The following is a 22,992-nucleotide window of genomic DNA, read 5'->3' on the forward strand; positions in this document are numbered from 1 at the left end:
CTCCTGGGAGCACTCATCCATTTAAGGAAGGAGAGCTCATCACACTCCACATCAGGTCTATATACAGTAACATGAGGTCCCTTCCCCTCCTGGATCAGCATGTCGCCCTTCGGCAGACACTCGGGACCCAGGATGAAACCCTCCAGGCTTGGGGTGAGGGGCTGAGTCACCTGCCCAGGGCGCCCCCCCAGCCCACACCCCGGTCCTCCCAGGGCTCACCTGACGAGGCCTGAGCCGAGACCCACCCCCCAGGCTCTGGGTGCCGTGAGCAGACAGGGAGGCGCAGGCAGGAGTTAAATAGTGGCAACTCGTCTTTATTACAATTATATACAGTCGTAGCTTGTATTCTGACACCTCTACCTGGTAGCACAGACGAGCATGTGTTTCCGGGTGGGAAGGACAGACAGGAAGGCCCTGCACCTGGCTCCTGTGTGGGTGTGAGAACCACCTCCGCCATGGGGGACGGGAGCCGAGCCAGGCGTGGCCAGCGAGCGAGCAGTCAGAAGTGCGATGGTATTTCATTTGGGAGGACGGCAGGGCACAGTGGGGCTGGGACAGGCGCGCAGGTGGCGTCCCTGGCAGGGCCTGGCTGTGGGCCCCCAGAGGCCCCTGCCTCAGGAGAGAAAGGAGCTGAAGGGACACCACGGCCCCTTCGCCCCTGGCTTGGCCCCTGGCAAGAAGCGAGGGAAGGAGCCTGGGGCGGGGGGTAAGGGCAGCAGACACCACATCCACGCAGCTCCCCTCCCTGGAGGGTCAGGAGTCAGGTAACAAACTACCTCTTGTCATGCACGGTGTTAGGTTAGCTAAGGCGCTCAGCAGACACTCCCTGGACAAGACGTCTGCCCGGGAGACACGGCTGAGGGGGCTTCTGCCCAGAGAACTCGCAGCCCTCAGCTGCCACGAGAACAAGGTCAAAGGCTGCCTGTCGTGGGGCTGAGCTGCAAGGCGGCCAGGGCCAGGCGGATGGTGAGAGGAGGCTGGGTGGACAGAAGGGCAACCCTGCGCAGGGGCCAGCTGTGCCCGGGCCCCAGGGCCCCGACCTGGCTAAGGTGCCTCCCAGAGCCAGAGAAGCCAGGGCCTGGCCGGTGACGCAGGGGACGAACCAGGGGCCTAGTCCCGCTCATTCTCATTGCTGGCGCCCTCGGGCCGCCGCAGCTTCTCCACCTGCTCGTTGATCTGCCCGTCCCCACCGCGGCGGTCCTCCCTCTGTACCCCCAGGCAGTCCTCCTCGTCCACGTGGCTCACGTCCTCCTCCTCCTCCTCCTCCTCCTCCTCCTCCTCCCTCTTCTCCTCCTCGCCCTGCACCTCCATCCTCACCTGGCCCTTCACGTCCACCACCCCCTCGCCCTCCTCCTGGGGGCCCAGCAGGTGGTATGTGGCTGTGGAGCCCTCGGGGCTGTGGCCGTCCTTCACAGGAGAGGACGACGCGGACTCGTTGCTGACAGGTGAGATGTCACTGCTGCTGTGATGGTTCACGGCCACAGGGCTGGAAGGTGACGGCGATTTGACCGGGATCTGCCAGGAGGGGACCTTTGGGGCCGACGGGGACGGCGGGAACTGTCTCCTGGCAGAGGGAGAAGAGGGCAGGGCTGTGACAACATCCGGGGCAGAGCCACACCCTGCCCTGATCCCGCGCCACCGAGCAGAGGCCAGGACTAAGCTCTGCCGCCCACCCTCAGCCCCCTCCCAAACCCTCCTCTCAGGAATGAGGCCTCCTGGCCAGCTGGCAGTTGGAGCAGCTGACCCAGAAGCCAGAGGGGTCCTTGACTGCCCCACCTGGGGTGCGTCTGGGGCCCTCCCTGCTCTAGGGCCCGCTCCCTCCTGGTCCTTACACGGTTCCCACATCCAGCCCCAGGAGAGCAAGGTGAGGGTGGGGAGCCAGAACGGGCACTGGACTGAGCCAGAGGACTGGGACCCTAAAAACCCTGGGCCTCGCTTCTACTTGTCCCTGGCACTGCCGAAAGGGGCAGGGGGCTGGCCACCAGCAGCGGGTCAATGATATGGAAACCAGAAGGTCAGACTGGTACACCTTCTTAGAAACCCTGAACGCAGACCTGACAGGAAGAGCCAGTTCTCCACTCCCGCTTCCCCACCCTGGGCCCTGGGCCAGCAGCTGCCCAGACCAAAGCCAAGTCCAGGAGGGACCTTGGAGGTCAGGTCATCTTGGCAGTGGCTTGGAAATCAAGCTCGAGGACAGGCGGGCCACCTCCGCCTGAGCCAAGAGGACAAGGCCCTGCCCCTCCGGGCTGCCCCCTACCCCCCCAGCACTGGGCCGGGGACAGAGCTTCCAGCCTGGGCCCCCCTGTGGGGTGCACACAGCCAATGCCTCCACGCCCCCCAGTATCATGGACACTAAGGAGAAACTCAATTTTCAGTTTTCTTGGCTCCAACGTTACGCAGCACCTGCTCTGTCCCCCTGGCTTCAAAGGCTCTTATCTCCTAAGTTCGGAAACACGGAGGAGTTCTAATGGCAACACTCTGGCTGCCACTGAGTTGTCACAGCTCTGTCAAGGCCAAGTTTTCTTCAGAGAGGACCTGGAAGTAGGTGGTCTGGAGCAGGGTCCTCTGGTAGGGGGCCCCGTCCTTCACCCTGAGGGAAGGGCCACCTTGTGCCTTCAGACCACCTCATGCAGCTCCCGCTAAACCCAGGGGCCACAGAGCCTGAGCAAAGGCGACCTGGGATACCCTGCAGGTTGGGTGACCAACCGTCTAGGTGTCCAGGGACTACATGGTTCCCGGGACCAAGGACTTTCCCAGAACTTGACGCGCCGATAACAACACCTCCACTGTGGGGCTCATGGAAGGTGCTGTCCCTAGCCAAGAGGGACACCAAAGGAGCCAGGGGTGGGGGAGGCAGGCACTGCTCCTGCTCGTGCCTTGAATCATTGGGCCCTTCAAACTAAGTACCCCTGGCCCTCTGGGGGCACCTTCTCTGGGAACAAGCTGTCCCTGAAAGGTCCAGCGGGGGCTCAGGATGGAGGAGGAGGTGGCCCTATCTGGGGGGGATGAGGACGTTCTCCTCTGATCAAGGCCCTGCGTTCCGGCTCCAGCTGTTTCCAGCTCCTTGACCAGGTCTTGACGGGGCCGAGGAACTGTCTGTGTCTCAAAACTCTTGTGGGCGCTACAGACTGGCACCCCTGGAGAGGGGAGGAAGGGAGGGGGCCTAATGGGGAGGGAAAGTAGCTCAAAAGACCCCCAAGGACGATGCCTAGATCCCAGATAGGGGCCCCTTCCACAACAGCAAGACGGGCCCAAGAGCACCCACCCATGTGCCTCTAGTCTCCTACCGATTTAAAAGAAGCCCTTTCAAGGAGTTAATTTCCGACTTGAGCTCATTGAGGTTCTGGGACTCCAGGATCCAGTTGGTGGACGAGGTGGCCTGAAAGTCAAAGCACAGGGGACACGGACCAGAGTGGCGCCTCCCTCCCGCCCTGCGGAGCTCAGGTGGCTGGGGTGGCAGGAGGGGCTGTGGCTTCAAGAGGACGCAGCCGGGGGGAATTCTGTGTCTTGTGCACCAGCTGGTGACCCCTTGGGAAGGTCCTGCCGCTGCCGTTCAGGGCTCTGCCTGCCTGAGCCTCTCTGTTTAAATGACGACACCCTTCTACAACTCGGGCTATCTGCCAGCATTGAGGAATCGTGACATATATTTAGGTGTAATAATGCTATTCTGGTTCCATAAAATAAAACAACACAACAACATAAGAGCCTTATCCTTGAGAGATGCACCAAAGGGCTTGCATGTGAGATGAGATGCTGTGGGGGCAGAGGAGAGGCCGGACCGGGCCCACGCTGCATGGCGGAGGCGGGGGTCCTGTGGGTTACTGTGAGACCCCTCCATTGGTGTTTGAAATGTCCCATTAAAACAAAACTAGTAAAACAAACTCCATCGCTACACCAACTATGCCCTCCACCTAAGTGCCTCTCCCTGAGAGACAGTCGCAAAACACACAGCAGAGAACTCGGGGGCTGAGCAGGGCAGCTGCCTCGTCCTGCAGGTATCACAGACTATACCCAGGAGCCACCTCGGAAGGTCAGGGAGACGGCAGCCTCTGACCACCTGCTGCCCGTTGCTCTCGGGTCTCCGCGTCTGTGTCTTGAGCAGGCCCAGCAGATGGGCACAGGGTACACCTCCCACACTGCTCTGCTCTGTAAGGTCAGGCCCTGGACAGCACTCCGCTGTCTGCAAAGCCCCGAGCTGCAGACCACGCCACCATCCACAGCTGTCCTTTTGGGGATGACTCTGAAGGTTCAGAAGACAGAAGGAAGCCATCCTGGGACTCAGCTATTCTTCTCCAAGGAGCGAGAGGAGGAAGTAGCCACAGTAACCTCTGACAAATGCCACTTCCACGCACACCTCCTCCCTTTGAATGTTTTCCATAGAAACTTCAGAGAACCACACCCTTCTCTGGGATAGATGAACATGAAAGCCAAAATGGTGATCCCCCACGTGGCCGCTGCCAGTCGCCAAGCTGCCTATGAGTGTTTATGGGCCAACCCCAGCTGTGACGGCCTCAGGTGTGTGGACCTGCATCATCCACGCCGGAAGCCATCTGGAGGTGGCTTCACGTGCACAGGCTCATGGGGCAAGGACCCTACTTCCCTTACACAGCTACCATGGCCTGCCACAGAAAACCCAGGCAGTAAGTCCAGGAGAATGTGGAGGACCTTGGGCTGGCAGAGGGCAGAGCCCGGACAGCGGTCTCTGACGTGGGGTGGGGGTGCTTCAGGTCCCGCCCCAGCCCACCTTTGCAGGGAGAAGCCCTTCAGAGAGGCTGCAGGTCTGGGGCAGGAAAGGCTGGCGGCCTCAGCATGAGCATATGCAAACGCCCGCCACCCTCACTCACACTCCCTCGGGGTCCCCACTCCAGACCACCAGACAGCTCACATCCAGAAGCCACTGTTCTGGCTTCTCTGAAACCTTGAAAGCTATAGCAGCCCATTAACAAGGGGGCAATTTCCACTCACCGGCCTACAGAGGACTCAAATTTCTAAACGCATATGGTGCCAGATGCCAGGATTTAGAAATAAAATCTGACATCTGGGGCTTTTTAGCCAGTCTCTTTAAAAAACAGTTGTAGAAAACTCCCAGCATTGAGTTTTATGTAGGTTTCTTAATTACTTAACGCTCTTCTTTTCAATTTTTTACGGTGCTACAGTTGGAGTTTGGAAGCCAGATATAAAAACTTACATTACAGCTGAGAAAACACAGCTCCGAGTCTTTGGTTTATGGGGTAACCAGTCTTCACACATGTGGGGTTTAGATACCAAACCAGTGAACCCTATTTCAGTACAGGAGACAGTGAATGAAAGAGGGTTGGGGTCGGGGTGGGGCGGGGGTGGGGGGGACGGACCATCAGGAAAACACGCACAAGAAACTCAGGCAGCTCTCAACCACCAAACACAATCCTGGCCCCCTCCCCCCTTAAAATGCAACATGTGGTCTTAATCTTAATGGTTAAGCCTGGAAACAGTTTTCCAATTTCCGGAATGGCTTCTGGTCACTGGCAGGCCACAGCTCCAAAAGATAACAGAGGAGCGTGGGGCGGGGCGGTAACCAGCCTTCTGGGTTCTTTATGGGCTGCGGCCTCCGGGCAACCACGCCATCTGAGGAAGTGCAGGCAGCACCTCTGTGCGGGCGGTATCTGAGGAGGGGATTCTCAGGGACCCTCTTCACAGGAGGCACCCCAGATTCCATCAGCCATGGAAGTATTCCCATGTTGCTGGGTTTGTGCAAATGCAAAAGATCCGAGTGCTGTGCACTGGGGTAGGGCGAGCCTGGGTGAACCACTCAGCCTGGATCTCTCACAGAATCGGTGGTGGAAGCAGTGGAAAACCACAGGGAGAAGGGGATGGAGCAGTGAGGACATCTGCGTCTGTCTGAGACAGTGCCTCAGGAATGACCTTGTCACACACCCACAGAACCCAGGCCAGAGGCCTGCAATCCTGGGAGCTGACTGAAGCCAGGCACAAGGGCTTCAGCATGTAAGAACAATGAAGGAGGTACCATTATAGCTCCATTTTACAGACGAGGGAACTAAGACTCAGAGAGGTTAAGTAACTTGCCTGTGGTCACACAGCCATCATGTGGCCGAGGAGGGTTTTACCCCAGGCAGTCTGATCCCATGGTCTGATACTACTAAGACCGCTTCAGATTGGGAAGTGAGGCATGGAACTGCCCCATTGATCAAGTAGGCGCTAAAGTCCGTTAGGGGTTACCTGATGCTAAGACCTGGGTCTTTACGGCAGAGTCTGCCTTGACACTCCCTCTACCTCCACCCCAGTTCCCTTGGCAACTGCGACCTGTGACCTAACTTGCAGGTGAAGACCATTCCTACACCAACCGCCTCCAGAGCTGGGGCATGTGCTGCCCCAGGAGAGCCACAGGCAGAGAGCTTTGCCTCCCTCCTGTTGGGAGGTGACAGGGAGACAGAAAGGACGGCCTCGGTCACTGGATGCCTCCTTTCTCTACAAGGCAGTGTGGGCCCATCGCGTGACTGGCGTGAGGAAGGTCAGACCCAGCAGAATGCAGTGAACTGGGCACAAAGGACAAGCGTGCAGAGCCGTGCAGGGCAGACCAGGAGGGGCTAGAGGGTCAAAGACAAGTACCTTGGCTGTGGCCAGTTCGTGGGCGAGTTCCTGGACCTTCTGCTGCTGCTGAGTCAGCAGCTCCTGGACAGAGGCTAAAGTCACCTGCAGCTGAGTCACTAAGAGAAAAGGGCAGTGGCATCTGTTAACCGGTACCCACAGATTCTTCCCTCTGTTCACACACCCTAAGCTGCAGCGTCTAATTTGTCTGCACACGTCCCCCACCCCCGCAACCCGTATAATTTATCTGCACTCTGGGTAATCCACCTGCACTGTATCTAACCTCTAGCATTTCTACTTTATCTTTCTATTGTGTAGTTGTCCGTGGTCAACAGTATATCCATCCAAAACCTCTCCCCTCTAATTATATCTGCTGATGATTTGCTGGGCTCTTCCAACTTCTGTAACGTCTGTATCCCTCATCTCACAGCCTCGCTGTGTCCTTGTGAGACTCACAGGAAGTCTCCACTCGTGTCAGAGACACATCTCGCATCTCTACGCTGTCCAGGAGTGGTTAAAACTGCAAACCCAGGGCCCTGAGGCTCCTCCCTGCCCTCCCCACCCAACCCGGAGGCTGCGGAGCTTCCCAGTGTCACGTGACCTGTCCAGGACTTGGGGCCACAACTACCCGAGGATTTCTGAGGGCCCAGCGGCCTGGGACAGAGGCTGTCTCACTTGCCTGAGTTTTTAGATTCACAGCCACTATCTAGTAAACAAGTTTATAAAGGAGAAAAGTCACCTCTGGTGCGACAGGTCCCAGCTAATCCGGGCCATCATTGGGGCACCGGGTAATGAACGCGAGCCTTGTGGAGTCGATGACAGAGGGGGTGGCTGGGGTCCCGGGAGCCGCAGTAATTACAGCCTCTCTTGACCCCATGTTGGATTCTTACAGGGAAGGGGGAAAATCGCTGAAAACCCCCCTGAAAACCTCATAGAAGCAGAAATTAAAAATGAACTTTACAGCCCTTAGAAAGGCTGTCATTTTATTCCCCTTATTAATATTCTGAGGTTGGGAGCCTTTCCGTAAAAACATAATTAATTGAGGCCGCGCCGACAGTAAACAAGCAATTTCAAATTAAACCGAAATGACGGCGGCTTCATTTGCAAATGTGAACAGATTCTCAGAGCAGATAAATGAAGTCACCACATAAAGTGGAGACGGAGGGGAGCAGGGAGGGGGCAGAGAAGGGGCTGCTTGGAGAGGGCTTTGAGGGGTGACTTGATGGAGTCATTAATCTTCACCTGTCTGTGCCACGCTGCCACTCAGCTCCGAGAGACTCGCCTCCATCCTCTCCAGTTGCTTCCTGTCCTCTCGGCCGCCCATGATGAGGGGGAGAAGGTATTTCTACAAGAAGCAGGGTGGGCAGGGGCAATGGGTGCAGATTGGGGTTATTCTCTAACAGTTTCTCATCGTGCAGACCAATTTTCTGTCTGTCACCCCCAGGTTTTGGAAACTCTCTGGGCAAACACCGTAAACGAACAAGATATTTGAAAGTTATGAGGCTGCGATAAAACCAAGTAAAAATTCTGTCTGAATAGGGAGAAGGACCAGGAACAGGATCGAGTGGAATCAATTTGACTGATTCTTACGGAAAACTTTTTGGTTCGTTTATTTAGTTTTCTTAATGGCACAGTAGCTATTATTTCTGTAACAAGAATATTTTAAATTGTACTTGAAAAGTTTTAAGATAACAATGTGACAGGTTACACAAGATACCATTGGTGGTGGCCTCGAGGGACGAGGGACGAGAGCTTTTTACTGGACACTTTTGTGAACCTGTAACATTTTGAACCACGTGAGTGAAGTATCCATTAAGGAACAAATGAGTAAAATTAAATAAACAAAGATTACTTGAGAAACTAGATGGGAACCCACAGCTGATTTCTGGGACCTTTGTTCTTTTATTAGGGGATAATATACGGCTATTCCGAGGCCATCGGAAGAGGTCACCTCAAGTCTTTTTCTAAACTAGCTTTGAATCTTCAGAACAAGCTTCCTTCAGCTAAGAGTCAGATGTAGTCAAATTCCCCCAGAACCGAGACTCAGGGGCAAAAGGGAGAGGAAGGGGCAGAATCTGAAGAAACTGACCATGGGAAAAACAGGCAACCAAGCAGGGGGGACCCCAAATGTGGGAACCCAGACTAAGGGAGGATGGGGTCTCGGAAGATTCAGGAAGAAGGCATGTGGGGGGTCACTGGTAACTGGGTGGTGGCAGATGGGCCAGCAGGGTGGCCGTGGGGAAGGTTAAGCTCTGAAGTCCAAAAGCTCAGGGTTTGGCCCCCTCCCAGTTCAGAGCGTGAGACCAGCCAACTTGAATGGGTGGCACTGCAGCGCAGTGCGGGCTGGCAGGTGTGGAGACTGGCCAGTGTGACAAAAGAGAACTTGGCCTCTCACTCCACTTGGGCCCCACAGAGGAAAACAGACAGCAACTTCTCCATTAAGGTTTCTGTACTGGGGAAGGAAAAGGAAGTCTCTCACAAGGGGTTTGCGGGAGAACTCATTTCTAGAGCAGCTCCTGAGTGGAGGTCATTATTTAGCATACGTACAGAAGCGTCTTCTATTTTGCAAAGTGCTTTTCAACCACTGTTTGAGTTATTACCTACAACTGGGCTGAAACTCATCAAAGGTAGCCTTACACTCCAGGTTGAAAATTTCCTAAGTATGAAAATCAAGAAATTCTTATATGTGTGGGGAACTAAAAAGTCCATTTCTGAGATCAAAAATGCCAAGGGAAGGAACACATACACACACCAACCCCAGCCGAAATCTTTAAGTATTTACAAAACAAGATGACGGCTCACCTGCCCTCCCTTTTTAATTTAAAGAAACTATTAGATGTTTCAGAGATTCTCTTCTCATGAAACATCTGATCTTTCAATGTCTCTTATCTTTTTTAACAAAGAGGAAAGACCAGAGTTTGTTGGAAACAACTAAGCATATGTCTGCTTTGCTGTCCACACCAAGGGGAGCCCTGCTTTCCGTTCCCATCAGATCACAGGCTGTCTGAGGGCGGCCATGTGACTGTTCCGTACTGTTCAGGGCAGCCGAGACATGAATTTAAGCATTTTCTTCTTCTTGGCAACTGTATATAGTTGGAGATCGGAAAGAGGCTTTCCGCACACGCGGTAAGGAGAAGCACTGGGCCAGAGGTGAGGTTCCAGGACGTACAACATTTTGCTTCTGGATTCCTGACGTGGAACTTTCCAAGCCCAAGAATAGGCGTTACACTGAAAAATTTATATTCTGCTACAACTCTGTCGTTAGGTTTGTACCAAGTCAAAAATTACGAATCCCAGAGTGCAACGTTTAAACATGTTTCACGTGCTAAAAGTTACAACAGTGAGTCTGCGTATTTATTCCCGATTCTTTAAAATGAAATCTCCAAACGAGGGATAGTTGCAGGCGGCCTCACAAGGAGCAGCCCAGCGGAAGTCCTCCGGCCACTGTTTCACCTTTTGTCTCTGGGCACCCACCCGGGCTCTGCGTCTTCTAGAAAAGACTCATTTGCTTCAAATCAAAGTTAGTTTCTGGTATGAAGGAAGTAAGTGTTCACTCGTGCCTGCCGTTCTGTTGGAACCAATGACCTCTGGGATCCTGAGAGGTCCGGGGAAAATCCTAGGTTTACATGGACGGCAACACAACACATAAGAAACAAAAACTAGATCCCATAAATAAGATTATGCTGAGAGTCCCCGAACTGGTTTTTAACACGAAAGACAACAGTGGCGTTCAGAGTGCTTCCTCCGTGCCACGCACACAGCACTTCCCAAGCAGCACCGCTGAGTTTCTCAGCAGCCTCGTGAGGTAGGTTCTATCGTCCCCATTTTGCAGAGACCACTGGGTCTGTGGTCACACACCTACTAAGTGACAGGGCAGGGATACGGCAGAGGCAGCTGGGCCCCACTGTCCACACTCCCCATGTTGTTCAGTCTCGCAAGACTCAGGCTGCTTCGTATGTGCCAGGCTCTGTCCTAAGGACTCGACACTGCTCACCCCGCAGAGCAGGGACTTTGAGGAGAGACGCCAACCAGTGGATGAGGCGGGGTCTGAGCCTGCCAAGTGCGCCCACCCGGGTGGGGCAGGACCTGGACTTGAACTCTCCAGGAGTGTGCTCCTCTGTACACTGCCTCACTCCTGCCACCGCGCCCCAGGGCTGAGAGCCTCTACAGAGGGGAGAACGGGGCTGGATGCCGAGTGGGGGCTGTGGGGAAGGGCGCACTTACCTTGTAGAGCTGGTGAAAGCCGAATGCGATTCCTGCCATGATGATGGCCAATGCACTGTAATCTCTCCATCGGGAACCCACAGAGCCTACGGTTGGGAGAAGAGACACGTCAGGAGAAGAGGCACATGCATCCGTCCTGGGGGCAGGGAGAGCACATGCGCTCCGTGTCCTCATCTCACAAGACTGGCATCTGCAACACCCAACTGCAGGAGGCAGCGTGTGGCTGTCAGAAGCACCGGCCAGGCTGCAGCCCCCTCCTCATCCGGGTCTCGCAATGACCTGCCTCAGCGTGCGCCGGCAGTGTGGAGGGGTCTGCAGGGAGCTGAGTCCCCACGTGGGGAGTCAGCTGGCAGAGGCGAGTGAAGACCTAGGGCATGGTGCCCACCCTCAAGGAACGAGGGGTCCAGTGAGGCTGACACAAACACACTCAGGCGTGTATAAATGCACGTCCACACGCCCTACTACGGACAGGGACCTGCTATGAGCCACTTCAGAGGTGGGGTGAGGTTAGGGGGGTGGGGAAACACTGCATCATCTGTTTGTCCAACCCTTTACGAAGCACTGACTGTGTGCCTGACAGGAAGGGGCGACGGGGGTGAGGGGCCCCCCGCCCTGTCCTGCTCTGCTCTCCCGTTGAGCTGGTGGAGAGGAGACAATCTACAGATGACTGAACGCGGCCACTCCACAGTGATCAAGAAGACAAACAGGGTGATGGGAGGGGGGGACGGCAGGGCAGGGTGCATGCTGAGACCTGTGCGGTCCCGAGGACAGAGCTCCAGGCCGGGGATCACCTGCCTCCAGGTGAAAGGCAGGTGAGCACAGGTGACCTGTGCTCAAAGGAGAGCAGGCGGCCAGTGTGGATGGGGGAGCCCCTGGGCCTGACCACGCCAGAGGGCTACTGCTGGCCAAGAGAGCCACAGGAACAGAGAGGGGCCAAGTGAGCCTGGGGGGCAGTGGAGAGTGGGCTGGGCGGGAAAGAGGTACGAAAGGCAGGGCCAGGTGGGCAGCATATCCAAGGAACCCCAACGTTGTTTCACACAAGCAGTGGGGTCACCAAAGGCCTGAGGGCAGGAGGGAGTGGTCAGCTCTCTCCTCGGGGGAACAGCAGGAGCCTCGAGGTCAGGCTATGGGGGAGGAACGCGGGGAGGTCGCTACTGTAAGGGGCCACGTAGGGCGAGAGGGAGTAGGACTAGGACGGGGACGGGAATGTCGGGGCAGGACGACGTGCTGCTGGGTCGGGGAGCCCCGGGCATGGGCTGCCAGTCTTCATGGAGGAGCAGGCTCCTGGCCCAGCGCCCCCACACACAAGCTCCCCCCAACTCCGGGAGGAATGCTGCTTCCACAGGAGCAGAGGACAGTTTTCTAATTGCTCCCATGCACTGTCTGCAGTGCTTCCATGGCTGGAATCTTATCTGATGGCGCAGCGACTCTGTGAGGCACCCGGGAAAGCACTGTCTCCATTTCGAATGTCCACCTAGAGCTGCCATGTCCAGCCCACCCGGCGTGGCGCTCTGCCTCCTCTCAAGGAATCTGCTATTGGGGGGGCATGGGCCACTGTTTCCAGGACCGCCGGCTCTGTGGGACACCGATCAGTCTGTGGGATCAGACCACAGTGCCCATGGCAAGTTAACCAGAAGGCACCCACCCGAGGCACGCTGCTGTGACGAGGAACTGGGATCTGGAAGGGAATCTGGGAGAGAAAAGGTGAAGAAGGAAGAACAGCAGCATGCATGGAACCCGACAGGAGCGCCTCTCAGCCAAGCAAAGCTGAGGAAGGAATTTTAGGACCGACACCTGTGTGCTTCAGCCTTCACCTCTCCCCTGGCCTGCGAGCTCCCGAGGTACTTGTTCCGCCCTGGTATTGCATGACCAAAGGAGAGCAGGGAGGGACGGTGCTTAAAGCTCAGTGGTAGGATGTGGGTGCATGGGGAGGAGGGACTGCTGGCATGCAGCCCAACTGGGGGGAGCCAAGTGGCAAGGACCCCCAAGGGGGCAAAAGAGATGCTTGCTCCTCCCCGAGCTGCTGAACGGGCTCTCAGAGGGCACAGGAAGGGTCTGTCCTCGGCCACCCCACCCAGCCCCTCCCCACGCCGTGCCGGCAATCCCATGTGAGTTTCCCGTTGTCACCCAGCCCTGCCTGAGTCTCCCGCACGACTGTAATCAACAGGTGGCCTCTCCCACAGCTCTCAACTCCCGGTTTTTGCTGTTACAGTTTTCAAATCACGTAGCTTACGACAGTCTACGGCAAACAGGCTCCCTCCTCCACCAAAAGCCACTGTTCAGAGTTTCTTGTTTATCCTGCCGGAGAATTTTTACGCACATATAAGGCAACACAGATATGTATTATTTTCCTTCTCCTTTCTCCCTATTTCTCATTCTTCTTTTTTCTGTGGCTGCTTAATATTCCATTTAACCAATTCCCTATTGATGGACATTTAGATGGTTGTAGTGTTTTACTATTTCACACAGTGCCGCCAGCCATCAGTGGTCACAGTCATCTCACATATACTCGTACGTACAAGTACATCTGTAATTGTGAATCCCTAGGAGGCCGAGTCAGAGGTATATGCATTTGCAATTTGGACAGAAACTGCTCCCCAGGGTTGAACCAGTCCATCCCCACCAGCCAGGTACCCTCACAGCCACTCCACCACAATGGGTTAATCACACCCGTACATTTCTGCCAATACTAGAGCGGAAAAACAGTACTTCACTGTAGCTTTAATTTGCGTTTATCTTATTATAAATGAGGCCTGGGCGCCTTTTCATCTGCATTTCCTTTTCAGTTTATTGCATATGAACTGACTTTCATGCTCCATTTTAAAATCAATGTCCTTATCAATTCATAGAAACTTTTTATACACCAGGGAAATTGGCCCTTTGTCTACAATAGGAGTTACAAAACTCTTTCCCAGTTTAGTTTTCTTTTGACTCTGCTTGTGGTGTTTGTGGCACGCGGGTGGTTTTCATATTTATGTAAATGTATCAATCTGTGCCATTATGGGCCCTGGCGTGTGTGGGTTACAGAGAGCCAGGACGCCCACACTGCCTCCCAAGCTGTGCAGTGACACGCAGGGTCCACTGTAAGAAGCCGTCTCCAGAGGGGAGCTCTGCGGCTTCGACCTGTAGTTACATCCCATCCGAATGTTCCCATCCCACACGAATCTGTGAATCTGCCTAAGACAAGCAACCACCACTTTTTAAATCCAGCCAGGAAGCTCTGAGTCCCAGGCATGGCTCTTTCTCTCATTCCTGGCCTCCTTTGCTCAGAGTACCTTGATGCAAACTCCAATGTGTAGCGTAAGTTCATTTTTAGGAGGAAAAAATGAAGATACTGCGCAACCTTTCCACTGCTCAGAGGGGCTTTAATCTACCACCAGCACATCTGTCTGCACTGTCAAAATCCTCAGAGCATCTTCAAAATGGACACATGTCCAGGATATTATATTCACCACTAATTCTCAAATACCCACTAAATAGCTTACAGGAAAACCTCTGCAACTCAAAACTGGACCAGAAGCCAGAGTATGTGCTGGAGCCTTCTTTCCTGCGAACACGCAGGAAATGAAGCCTTGAGAATGAAGCCTGTCATTCTGGGGGCCGGGGCTGAACAAGTGCAGGCAGTTCGGGGGTCCGAGAACCAGGACCTCTCCCACAATGGCTCTGACCTCCTCAAGCCCCAAGAAACACCTGTGGCTCCCTGCCAGCCGCACCCTTCACCCCCGCACCGCTCCCGGTTCCTGCCAGGCTCGCGTTAAGAACATTTTATTGCCCCCTGGTTTTCATTATTAATGAAAAGGGACCAGAATGATCTTTCCTAAAGTTCAGAGAGTCTATAAAGACAAGAAGCTGAAATGCCATTTTACTCGTTTTGGAGATGTGTGATACAACTCTGTCTTGTGGCAAAATGAAAAAAGAGACACACTAAGATGGAGATAACACCTACCCACTGCATGCCTTTCAAAAGGTAAAGATCAGTTACTGAGAGAGCACTTGGCGTGACCCCAAACTGGCTCAGACCCCAGCTAAGACCACCTGGAGCCCTCTCCCCACCCGCACTGGAGCCAAGCTTTTTCCAAGCCCAGTGCAGTCAGAGCTCCGAGAGGAAACGGAGAACAGTGCACCTCATCACCACGCTCCCCAAATGACCAGAATCATACAGTCCAGGGCAAAAAGCCCTCCTTTGAAAGTAAGGGAAATGAATGAGGAGCTTTTTAAAAGCTTCCGAGCCCCCAGTCTGGAAGCAGATGTCCGCACACACGCAGACAAGGGGGCAAGAAGCCTGAGTTCAGAGACCCTGGTTCCACAGCCTCAATCGGATGGCTCCCAAAGACATTCTTCTCTTCTCATGAGGCACAGACCACTTGACTGAAGGTGGCAGAGCTTTTCTAGACTCAGAGAACAGGGGAACAATACTATGTTTACTGTCGCTCAGATTCAAATCATCCATAGCCCTTTCCCAACTGCCAGGGCGAGGTACTTGACCAACACAGCACACCACTGTGTCTCATGAAGGACGAGGAGACCATCGACAGTGGCAGCGATTCGCATCCTGCACAACTGAGCGTTTCTGGGGCCGCCCTTACGTCTTCGGGCTGCAGCGAGGTCAGAGGACAAACTGTTATAGGGAGAGCGATGCAGGGTTCTTTGAAACGCAGCCCCTTCCTAAACCTTCCAAGGATTCCATCAGCTGGCTTGCGCTCTGACAGTCTCAGAGATTTCAGGTGAATCCACGGTGTACGGAGGCCACGTGAGGGGAAAGCAAGCTGCACCCCCATGGCTCCTTGACCTCACCGAACGCCAACAAAACCGACATTACTCAATTCCCTTAGCTACCTCTCCAACAACCAAGAAACCCTCGCCTAGCAGGCGAGAACAAGCATCCGACGAGGAACACACGCGTGGAGCCGGGAACTGTGCATACAACACGGCCATGTGGAACTTGAAACCACCAAGTCAGGGGCTCGCTGACTCCCCAGAAACCCCACAATCCAGTAAAGATTCATCAGGACAGAGCAGAGAGCAGTCACAAAGTCATCCCGCTGAGACAATCTACATCCAGAAACGTGCTTGCTGACAACAGGGAGAAACGACCAAGTGCTCAGGGAGGCCGGCCGCCGGAGTGTGGGGCGACACTGGGCAGGCCCAGGGTGGTCCCCTCCACACTCATCAAGGCTGGAGCCAGGACTCCACACAGTGGTGCACCCCGCTTCTCAAATCACCCCATCAGCTTTGCGCACAAGCCACCCTGAGAAGTAAATGGTCAGACAGGCTCATCCACAGTGAGGTCCTGGACTAAAGCCCGTCCGCCACCTCAGCTCCATTACAGTACGGAGCTGCTGGGCCAAATGCACAGAGACTGCTGACCAGCTGAAGGGAACCACAGGCTGAGCTGAGGGAGGCCGGCAGTGGTCAGAAAGACAAACTGACCCAGAGCGTGGCAACCAGGCACAGAGCAGCTCCACTCCGAGGAGAAGCACCTGGACAGCAAAGGCCGACAGTAGCCCACGGCAGGCGCTTCTGAAAATCCAAGGCTGTCTTCACGTGACCATCCTGTGAAAGACAATCTTTTCCATTCCCGCGAGCTGCAGAGCTATCAGCAGTGTCCTCTTTAGGCAGAAAGGGTACTGAGGCATATCTGTGTCCTCACTCAGAGATGAAAAACTAGGAACCCTAATTAAACTGGAAGAATCAGAAGAGTCCAGAAATAGACCCATGCTTCCACAGTCAACTGATTTTTCACAAAGAAGCCAAGGTAATTCTGTGGGGAAGGGTAATCTTTACAATAACTGTGTTGAGACAATGGGCTTCCCCCATAGGGGGAAACGGACTTCAACCTTACACCATACACAAAAAGGAACTCCAAATGGATCCCACACACCTAAACAATAAAGCAAAAATGATAAAGCTTCTATAAGAAAACAGAAAACATCAAAGAAAATCTTTGCAACCTTGGGGGAGGAAAAGACATCTGAAGATATAAAAAGCATAAACCATAAAAGGAAAAAAATTGATTGAAACGGACATCATCAAAATTTTAAACGTTTGGCTTTCAAAAGGCACTGTCTAGAAAATGAAAGGCAAGCCATCAGCTGGGAAAAAATATCTGCAAAACATATATGTGATAAAGGACTTAGAATCAGAATACATAAAGAGTTCTTACAATTCACTAATAAAAACACAAACAACATGATTTTAAAAACGGGCAAAAGACTGGAAAAGACACTTCACAAAACATATATAAATGGCCAATAAGCACCTGAAAATATGCCTGACATTATCAGCCCTTAGGGAAATACAAATCAAAAGTCCAGTGAGATTCTATGACATACACATCAGAATGGCTAAACTTAAAAACTGACAATAGCAAGTGCTTCCAAGGATGTGGAGCAACTGAAACGTGCACACATTGCCGATGGGAACGTAAAATGGGCAACCATTTTGGAGAATCTGGCAATTTCTTACAAATTGAAACACACAGCTAAGGTGTGACTGAGGCCTTCCACTCCTAGGTATTTACCTAAAGAAAAAGGAAAGCACATCTGTACACAAAGACGTGTGTTCATGGCAGCATTATCCCTAATAGCCCCATACTGGACAGTGGTCAATGGATAAACTGTGGCACACGCATACAATGCATGGGAAGTGGGGTGGGGGAGGACACGTGAAAGAAACGTGTAGCTCACAAAGTAAAATATTTAGTACCTGGTTCTGTATGTTTGTATGTATGTATATATGTAGGCATTGTATGTATGTATGTTTGTGATGGTAAAGAAACCAGACACAAAAGACTACATGCTGTATGATTCCATCTACATGAAATTTTCTAAAAGGCAGAACTTTAGTAACAGAGAGCAGACTGCTGCTTGACAGGAACTGGAACTCGGGGAGAGGGCTGACATAAAGGGTACAGAGAAACTTTCTGGGGTGATGGAAAATTTCTATATTGTGATTGTAGCATTGGTTATATAAGTTATGACTCATTTGTACAACTCATCAAATTATACACTTAAAAATGATTAATCCTATTGTGTGTAAATTTTACTTCAGAAAAGCTGACTAGAAAGAAAAAAATGAAGAGGAATCCAGAAACATAAAACTGCAATTCCATCCTAGATCTCCACCCAAGAGGAATGAGAACTGACGTCCACACAAGCCTTGCACACAAATGTTCTCAGCAGCATGATCACGTCAGCCCCACCTGGAGACAGCCTAAACGTCCATCACGTGGCGACCTGGCAGACAAGACGTGGTCCATCCACATGATGAAATACTACTCAGCAACAGAAAGGAATGAAACCCTGATACGTGCGACAACATGGATGGGCCTCAGCGAAATACGGCAGATAACAAAGGGATCCTAAGTTGTATGATTCCATTTACTTGAAATGTCCAGAAAGAGTAAAGTTATCATGGTTACTGGGGGCTGGAAGTGACACTAACAGTAAAATGGGCATGAAAGATCTTATTTGGGGGACAAAAGTGCTCTGAAACTGATTTAAGGTTGTACTACTCAGTGAAGTTAAATATCACTGACTTGTATACTTGAAATGGGTGAGTTTTATGATACATAAATATACTTCAATAGTTTTGTTTAAAAAATAGTTTTTAAAAAAGAAGAGTCAAGACACAGACCCGTGCACATATAAGCAATTGATTTTTAATAAAGGGACAAGTCATTCAATGGGGATAGGATAATGTTTTGAACATATGGTGCTGGCACAACTGGATATCCACATAGGGAAAAATAAACCTTGACCATCTCCTTATACCACACACAAACATAAATAAGAATGAATCAGAGATCTCAACATTAAAGTCAACACTATAAAACTCCTAGAAGAAAACATAGGAGAAAATCTTTCCAACTTGGGGTAAGCAAAGACTTCTTAGGACACAAAGACCACGAATTATAAAAGAAAAAAGGAAGATAAATGGTGTGATCAAATTTAAAATCTTTTGCTTTTCAAAAGGCAATGTCAAAGAAAAAAACAAAGTCACAGACTGGGAGGAAATGCTAACAACACATATATTTGACAAGAACTTAAATCCAGAATACTTAAAGAACTCTTCCAACTTAATTAGACAATTAAAATGGGCAAAAGATTGGAACAGACACTTCATAAGAGAATATATGCAAATGACAGTTAGCACATAAAAAGATGCTCGATGTTATTAGTCATCACAGACATGTAGACCACTATGAGATACCATTATACAGGCATTAAAATTGCTAAAATTAAAAAGATTGAGAACACCGACTGTTAGCGAGGATATGTAGCCAACTCGGACGCTCAGACACTGCTGATGGGTATGTAAAATGGTACAACCACTTTGGAAAATAGTTGGGCAGCTTCTTACAACGTTAAACTTACTCGTACATATGACCTCGCAATTCCACTCCTAGGCATTTACCAAAGAGAAATAAAAACATACAAGACTTACACAAGAATATTCACAAGAGCTTTACTCGTAATGACTCAAAGCTGCCAACAGCCCAAAGCCCATCACCTGGTGAATGGATAAGCAAACCAGGACCTATCCACACCATGCAGCACCGCCCAGAAATGAAAAGGACCTTCTGATCCACACAACAACTGGGATGAATCTGAAAAGCTCTATGTTGAGAGAAAGAAACCAGACGCAGAAGAGCACATCTGTATGATTCCATTTATATTAAACTCTAGTTGGAGCCACAGAAAGCAGGCCCACGGTGGCCCCAGAGTCACTGGGCTGAGACTGGCTGGGAACGGGGCCCAGGGAAGCTTTGAGGGTATCGGAAACGTCTCACAGTGCGGTGAGGGCCACATGCGCGCACACTTGTCAAAACTCAAATCATACACCTAAAATTGGTGCATTTTACTTTATGTAAATTATACCTCAATAAAGCTGATGTTTAAAATAAGACTGTTCAGAACTGAGAGAGAAAGAAAGAGAGAGGAAGCCAGCAGCGCTTGGGAACAATCTCCACAGGGTAGCTTCTAACCTCTCTCTCTGCTGAGTGAGCAGTTGAGACCAAGGAAAGAAGTAAGACCTATGAATTCTAATTCAGCTTTTTAAAAGGCATCCCGTAATATTGGATACATACAAAAGAATATAACACTTATATAAGTTATGAAGCATAAGACGATTAGCAATCCTAAACCCATCTATTTTACCAGCTAAAACTTGCCAAATACCACTGAAGCTAGCCTCTCCACCCAGAGGGAACCATTATCCTGAATTGAGTATTTATTCTAACTCAGACTCTCTACGGGATGTGAAAAGCTGGGGACATGCTCCATCAGAACAAGGACTGCATTTCCCAGTCTCCCTTACAGACAGGTGTGGCCAGCCAATGGGGAGAAAGCGGAAGTGATGTGGGAAATTTCCAGGAATTGTCCTTAGCCTTTTCCTTTCTTTCCCCCATTCCTGCTGGTTGGACAGCAGAGGTGACAGTTGGGGCTGGAGCAGTCACAATCAGAGGAGCGGGGTCCCTGATGATCACAGAGCCTGGCCTGCCTGCGTTTACATAACAGAGAGACGGTCGTCTATTTTGTTGAAGCCACTTTTATTTTGGGTTTCCTGGTGTTTGTTGCACAATCTTATAAAACACAGGCGGCACTGGCAGCACAGCTATAATCCTAGCTACCGCCACCACCGAAGACTCTTTCAGGGCCAAGAACCCTACGGAAAGCATCTGTTCCCTCGGTTCCTTCCTACAACACTTGCCCGTATGTTGCATATTTACAGGTAGCACTTCCTCGGCACCCACATGGCACCACACGGGGTGCGACACAAAGCAAACCAAACAGACAGGGTGGTGGCCCTTGAAAAGCTGCTGTTCTAAACCAGTTACCCTTGTGACAATAGGAGAAAAATAGAATTCCCTCACAAATCAGAGAAACATTTTCTTCATATACAAACCAGTCACTTGTATGTAGCAAAAAGTGCGAGGTGTGTGCTAACCCAGCAGAGAGAGAAATGGAGGAGACTTCTCATTTCATTTCCTGCTTTGAAGGTCCCCACGTGCCTTTTACTTAGCCACTTCCAGAGCCACTTGCACACATACATACCACCCCCGCCCCAGGCCTTGCTGTGCCCTCTGTACAGGGACGCTCTCCTTTCTGCCCCGGGTCCAGCCAAGGTCAAGCCCTGCCTCCTGGGCAGGCCTCCCCTGACACTAGCATGCTGGGAGTTGCCTTTGCTCGGAAATTTCGAAGCTCTCAGCAGTCCCTCCATACAGGGCGGGATGGGTTAGCATGCACTGCGCCTCCCCAAGCACCGGGCGGCCCTCGTGTTCACGGGGGGGGGGGGGGGGGGGGCCTTCTGGAGACAGGACCTGTCCTCTGCCTCGCAGCTGCGCAGCCGAGCCCAGCACACAGGCCTGACTGGCTCCCCGAGCCGATGGCATCCCAGCACAGGCTCTCGGTTCTCGGGCACATTCAGCAAGCATTTCTACGACACCTGCAAGGTCGCAGCCTCGGGTCAGAGTAAACAGAAAGTCCTCTGAGCTCAAGGAACTCACAGTTGAACAGGGAAGAAGACTGAATAACCAATTCAGAGTCTGGTGGTGGGGAGTAGGGGCTGACTGCTGAGGGGAGCTTCCATCCTAGCAGTAGCCAGAATGGAGGCATCTGAGAGCCCCCTGCAACGGAGCCCAGCCCTGAGGGGCCAGGCAGAGAAGAGCGTGGGGACGATGCCTCACCCAGCGCGCTCCCAGGATGTTAGCACGTGCCGAAGAACACCACAGTCACAGGCAGCTCGGCCTCACAAACACTAGACGGTGCGTTTCAAAGTGAAACATCGACATGCTTCTGACTGTCCTCTCCCAGGTGACAACCTGGCTGCTGCCTCCCTCTGGGCCGTCTCTTCTGACACTTCCACCCCAGGTGCCAGCCGCTCTGAACATCACACGGTTTCACGTCCACGTGCCTGGGCGCTGCTGTCCACCCTGTCTGGTCACTGAACCAATCCTCCCCGCAGGCCCGTTAAACGTCGCCTGCTCTGTGAAGCACCCCTTCACCACGTCTGGGTCACTGTCCCTACCTGGGCCGAGCTCACAGGCACTGCTGTGTCTGCTGAACTGCCCTTCCTACCGAACAGGAGCAAGTGGAGAGAGGGACTAGGAAGCCAGGCCTTGTTAGCCCTTGCATCCCCGGGCTCTAGCACAGAGCCAGGCACACAGCGGGTATTCAGTAACCCGCTGTCTCAGAGCACCAAGACAATCAAGGGCAAGTGTATGCTACTAAACAGGGCTGTAAAAGGAACAGACTGAGAAAGAACACTCTCTCTCTCACGATTTCTCAGGAAATGTCAAAACCTTACCCAACCTCAGGCATTTACATCCTATTTTAAGAGGCGACTGAAGTTCCAGGTCTGTCTTAGAAAGGCTGAAATTGTTTTATCAACGACAGTGGGGGGGAAATAAGTCTAAGAAAAAATTATTATCCTACAAACTGCACACTGGCCCTGCCTACATCTCAAAGCTCCCTTGCTTCTTGTCTCTCTGGGAGGAAAGAAGAAAAATCAGCTTGGAATGAATCAATCAAACAAGCATCTATCAGGACTCTCCATTCAGGAATGTGCTGCTAGGCAGGGCGCGTGTGCGCACGTGTACACACACACACACACACACACACACACACACACACACACACACACACACTCCTGCTTTGAAGTCGAACAAGAAGAAACAGAATGGGAAGCACAGAATGTCCGATTTCCTCTCCAGTTCCAGCCTGGCTTGTCCTCGGCTCTACCTGCCTTTCTTTTAAGCTGTGACACACTGGTTTATTCTCACACCAGGTGACATCCAGCTTCCCCTTGGTGTCAACCTCCTACCACAAGCCTTCCACAACTTCTCTAGCTCACATTCATTTTTCTCTTTTCTGCATTCTTGTGGAATTCTTTATCTGTATAATTAATTTTGGCATGAAATCACATCTTATATTATTATCCTTTTCTTAAGAGTTTATCTGATCTCCCAGAGAACCTGTGAGATTCTTCAAGACCATGTTCTGACTCTCACAATACTATACTAAGCATACAGTAGGAGCTTAATAAACGCTGACGACCTGAACAGTCTGGTAGGTCTTCATGTTCTCTCTGCGGACACCGGCATTTACTAACATCTCAAGGTCAAACACATTCACCAAACAGCAGGTATCAAAAGAGGCACCGAGTGGGACACATCACCAAGCA

The 22,992-nt window shown here is 52.0% G+C and overlaps 1 protein-coding gene across 4 annotated transcripts in view; it reads right to left on the reverse strand.

The window, feature by feature from the left end:
• Positions 1-295: 295 nt before the first annotated feature.
• PEX14 (peroxisomal biogenesis factor 14) overlaps positions 296-22,992 on the reverse strand; it is a 124,375-nt gene continuing 101,678 nt past the window's right edge. For all 4 annotated transcript variants that reach the window (XM_081057664.1, XM_081057665.1, XM_081057667.1 and 1 more), the window contains exons 5-9: positions 10,810-10,895; positions 7,828-7,930; positions 6,607-6,704; positions 3,288-3,379; positions 296-1,564 (exon numbers count right to left, since the gene is read on the reverse strand). In XM_081057664.1, coding sequence (XP_080913790.1) covers positions 1,111-1,564; positions 3,288-3,379; positions 6,607-6,704; positions 7,828-7,930; positions 10,810-10,895 — 833 coding nt within the window. In that variant the 3' untranslated portion in view covers positions 296-1,110. The remainder of the gene's footprint in view (positions 1,565-3,287; positions 3,380-6,606; positions 6,705-7,827; positions 7,931-10,809; positions 10,896-22,992) is intronic.

This window comes from Rhinolophus hipposideros, assembly GCF_964194185.1.
Source record: "Rhinolophus hipposideros genome assembly, chromosome: 8".
In the NCBI taxonomy this organism is placed as follows: Eukaryota; Metazoa; Chordata; class Mammalia; order Chiroptera; family Rhinolophidae; genus Rhinolophus; species Rhinolophus hipposideros.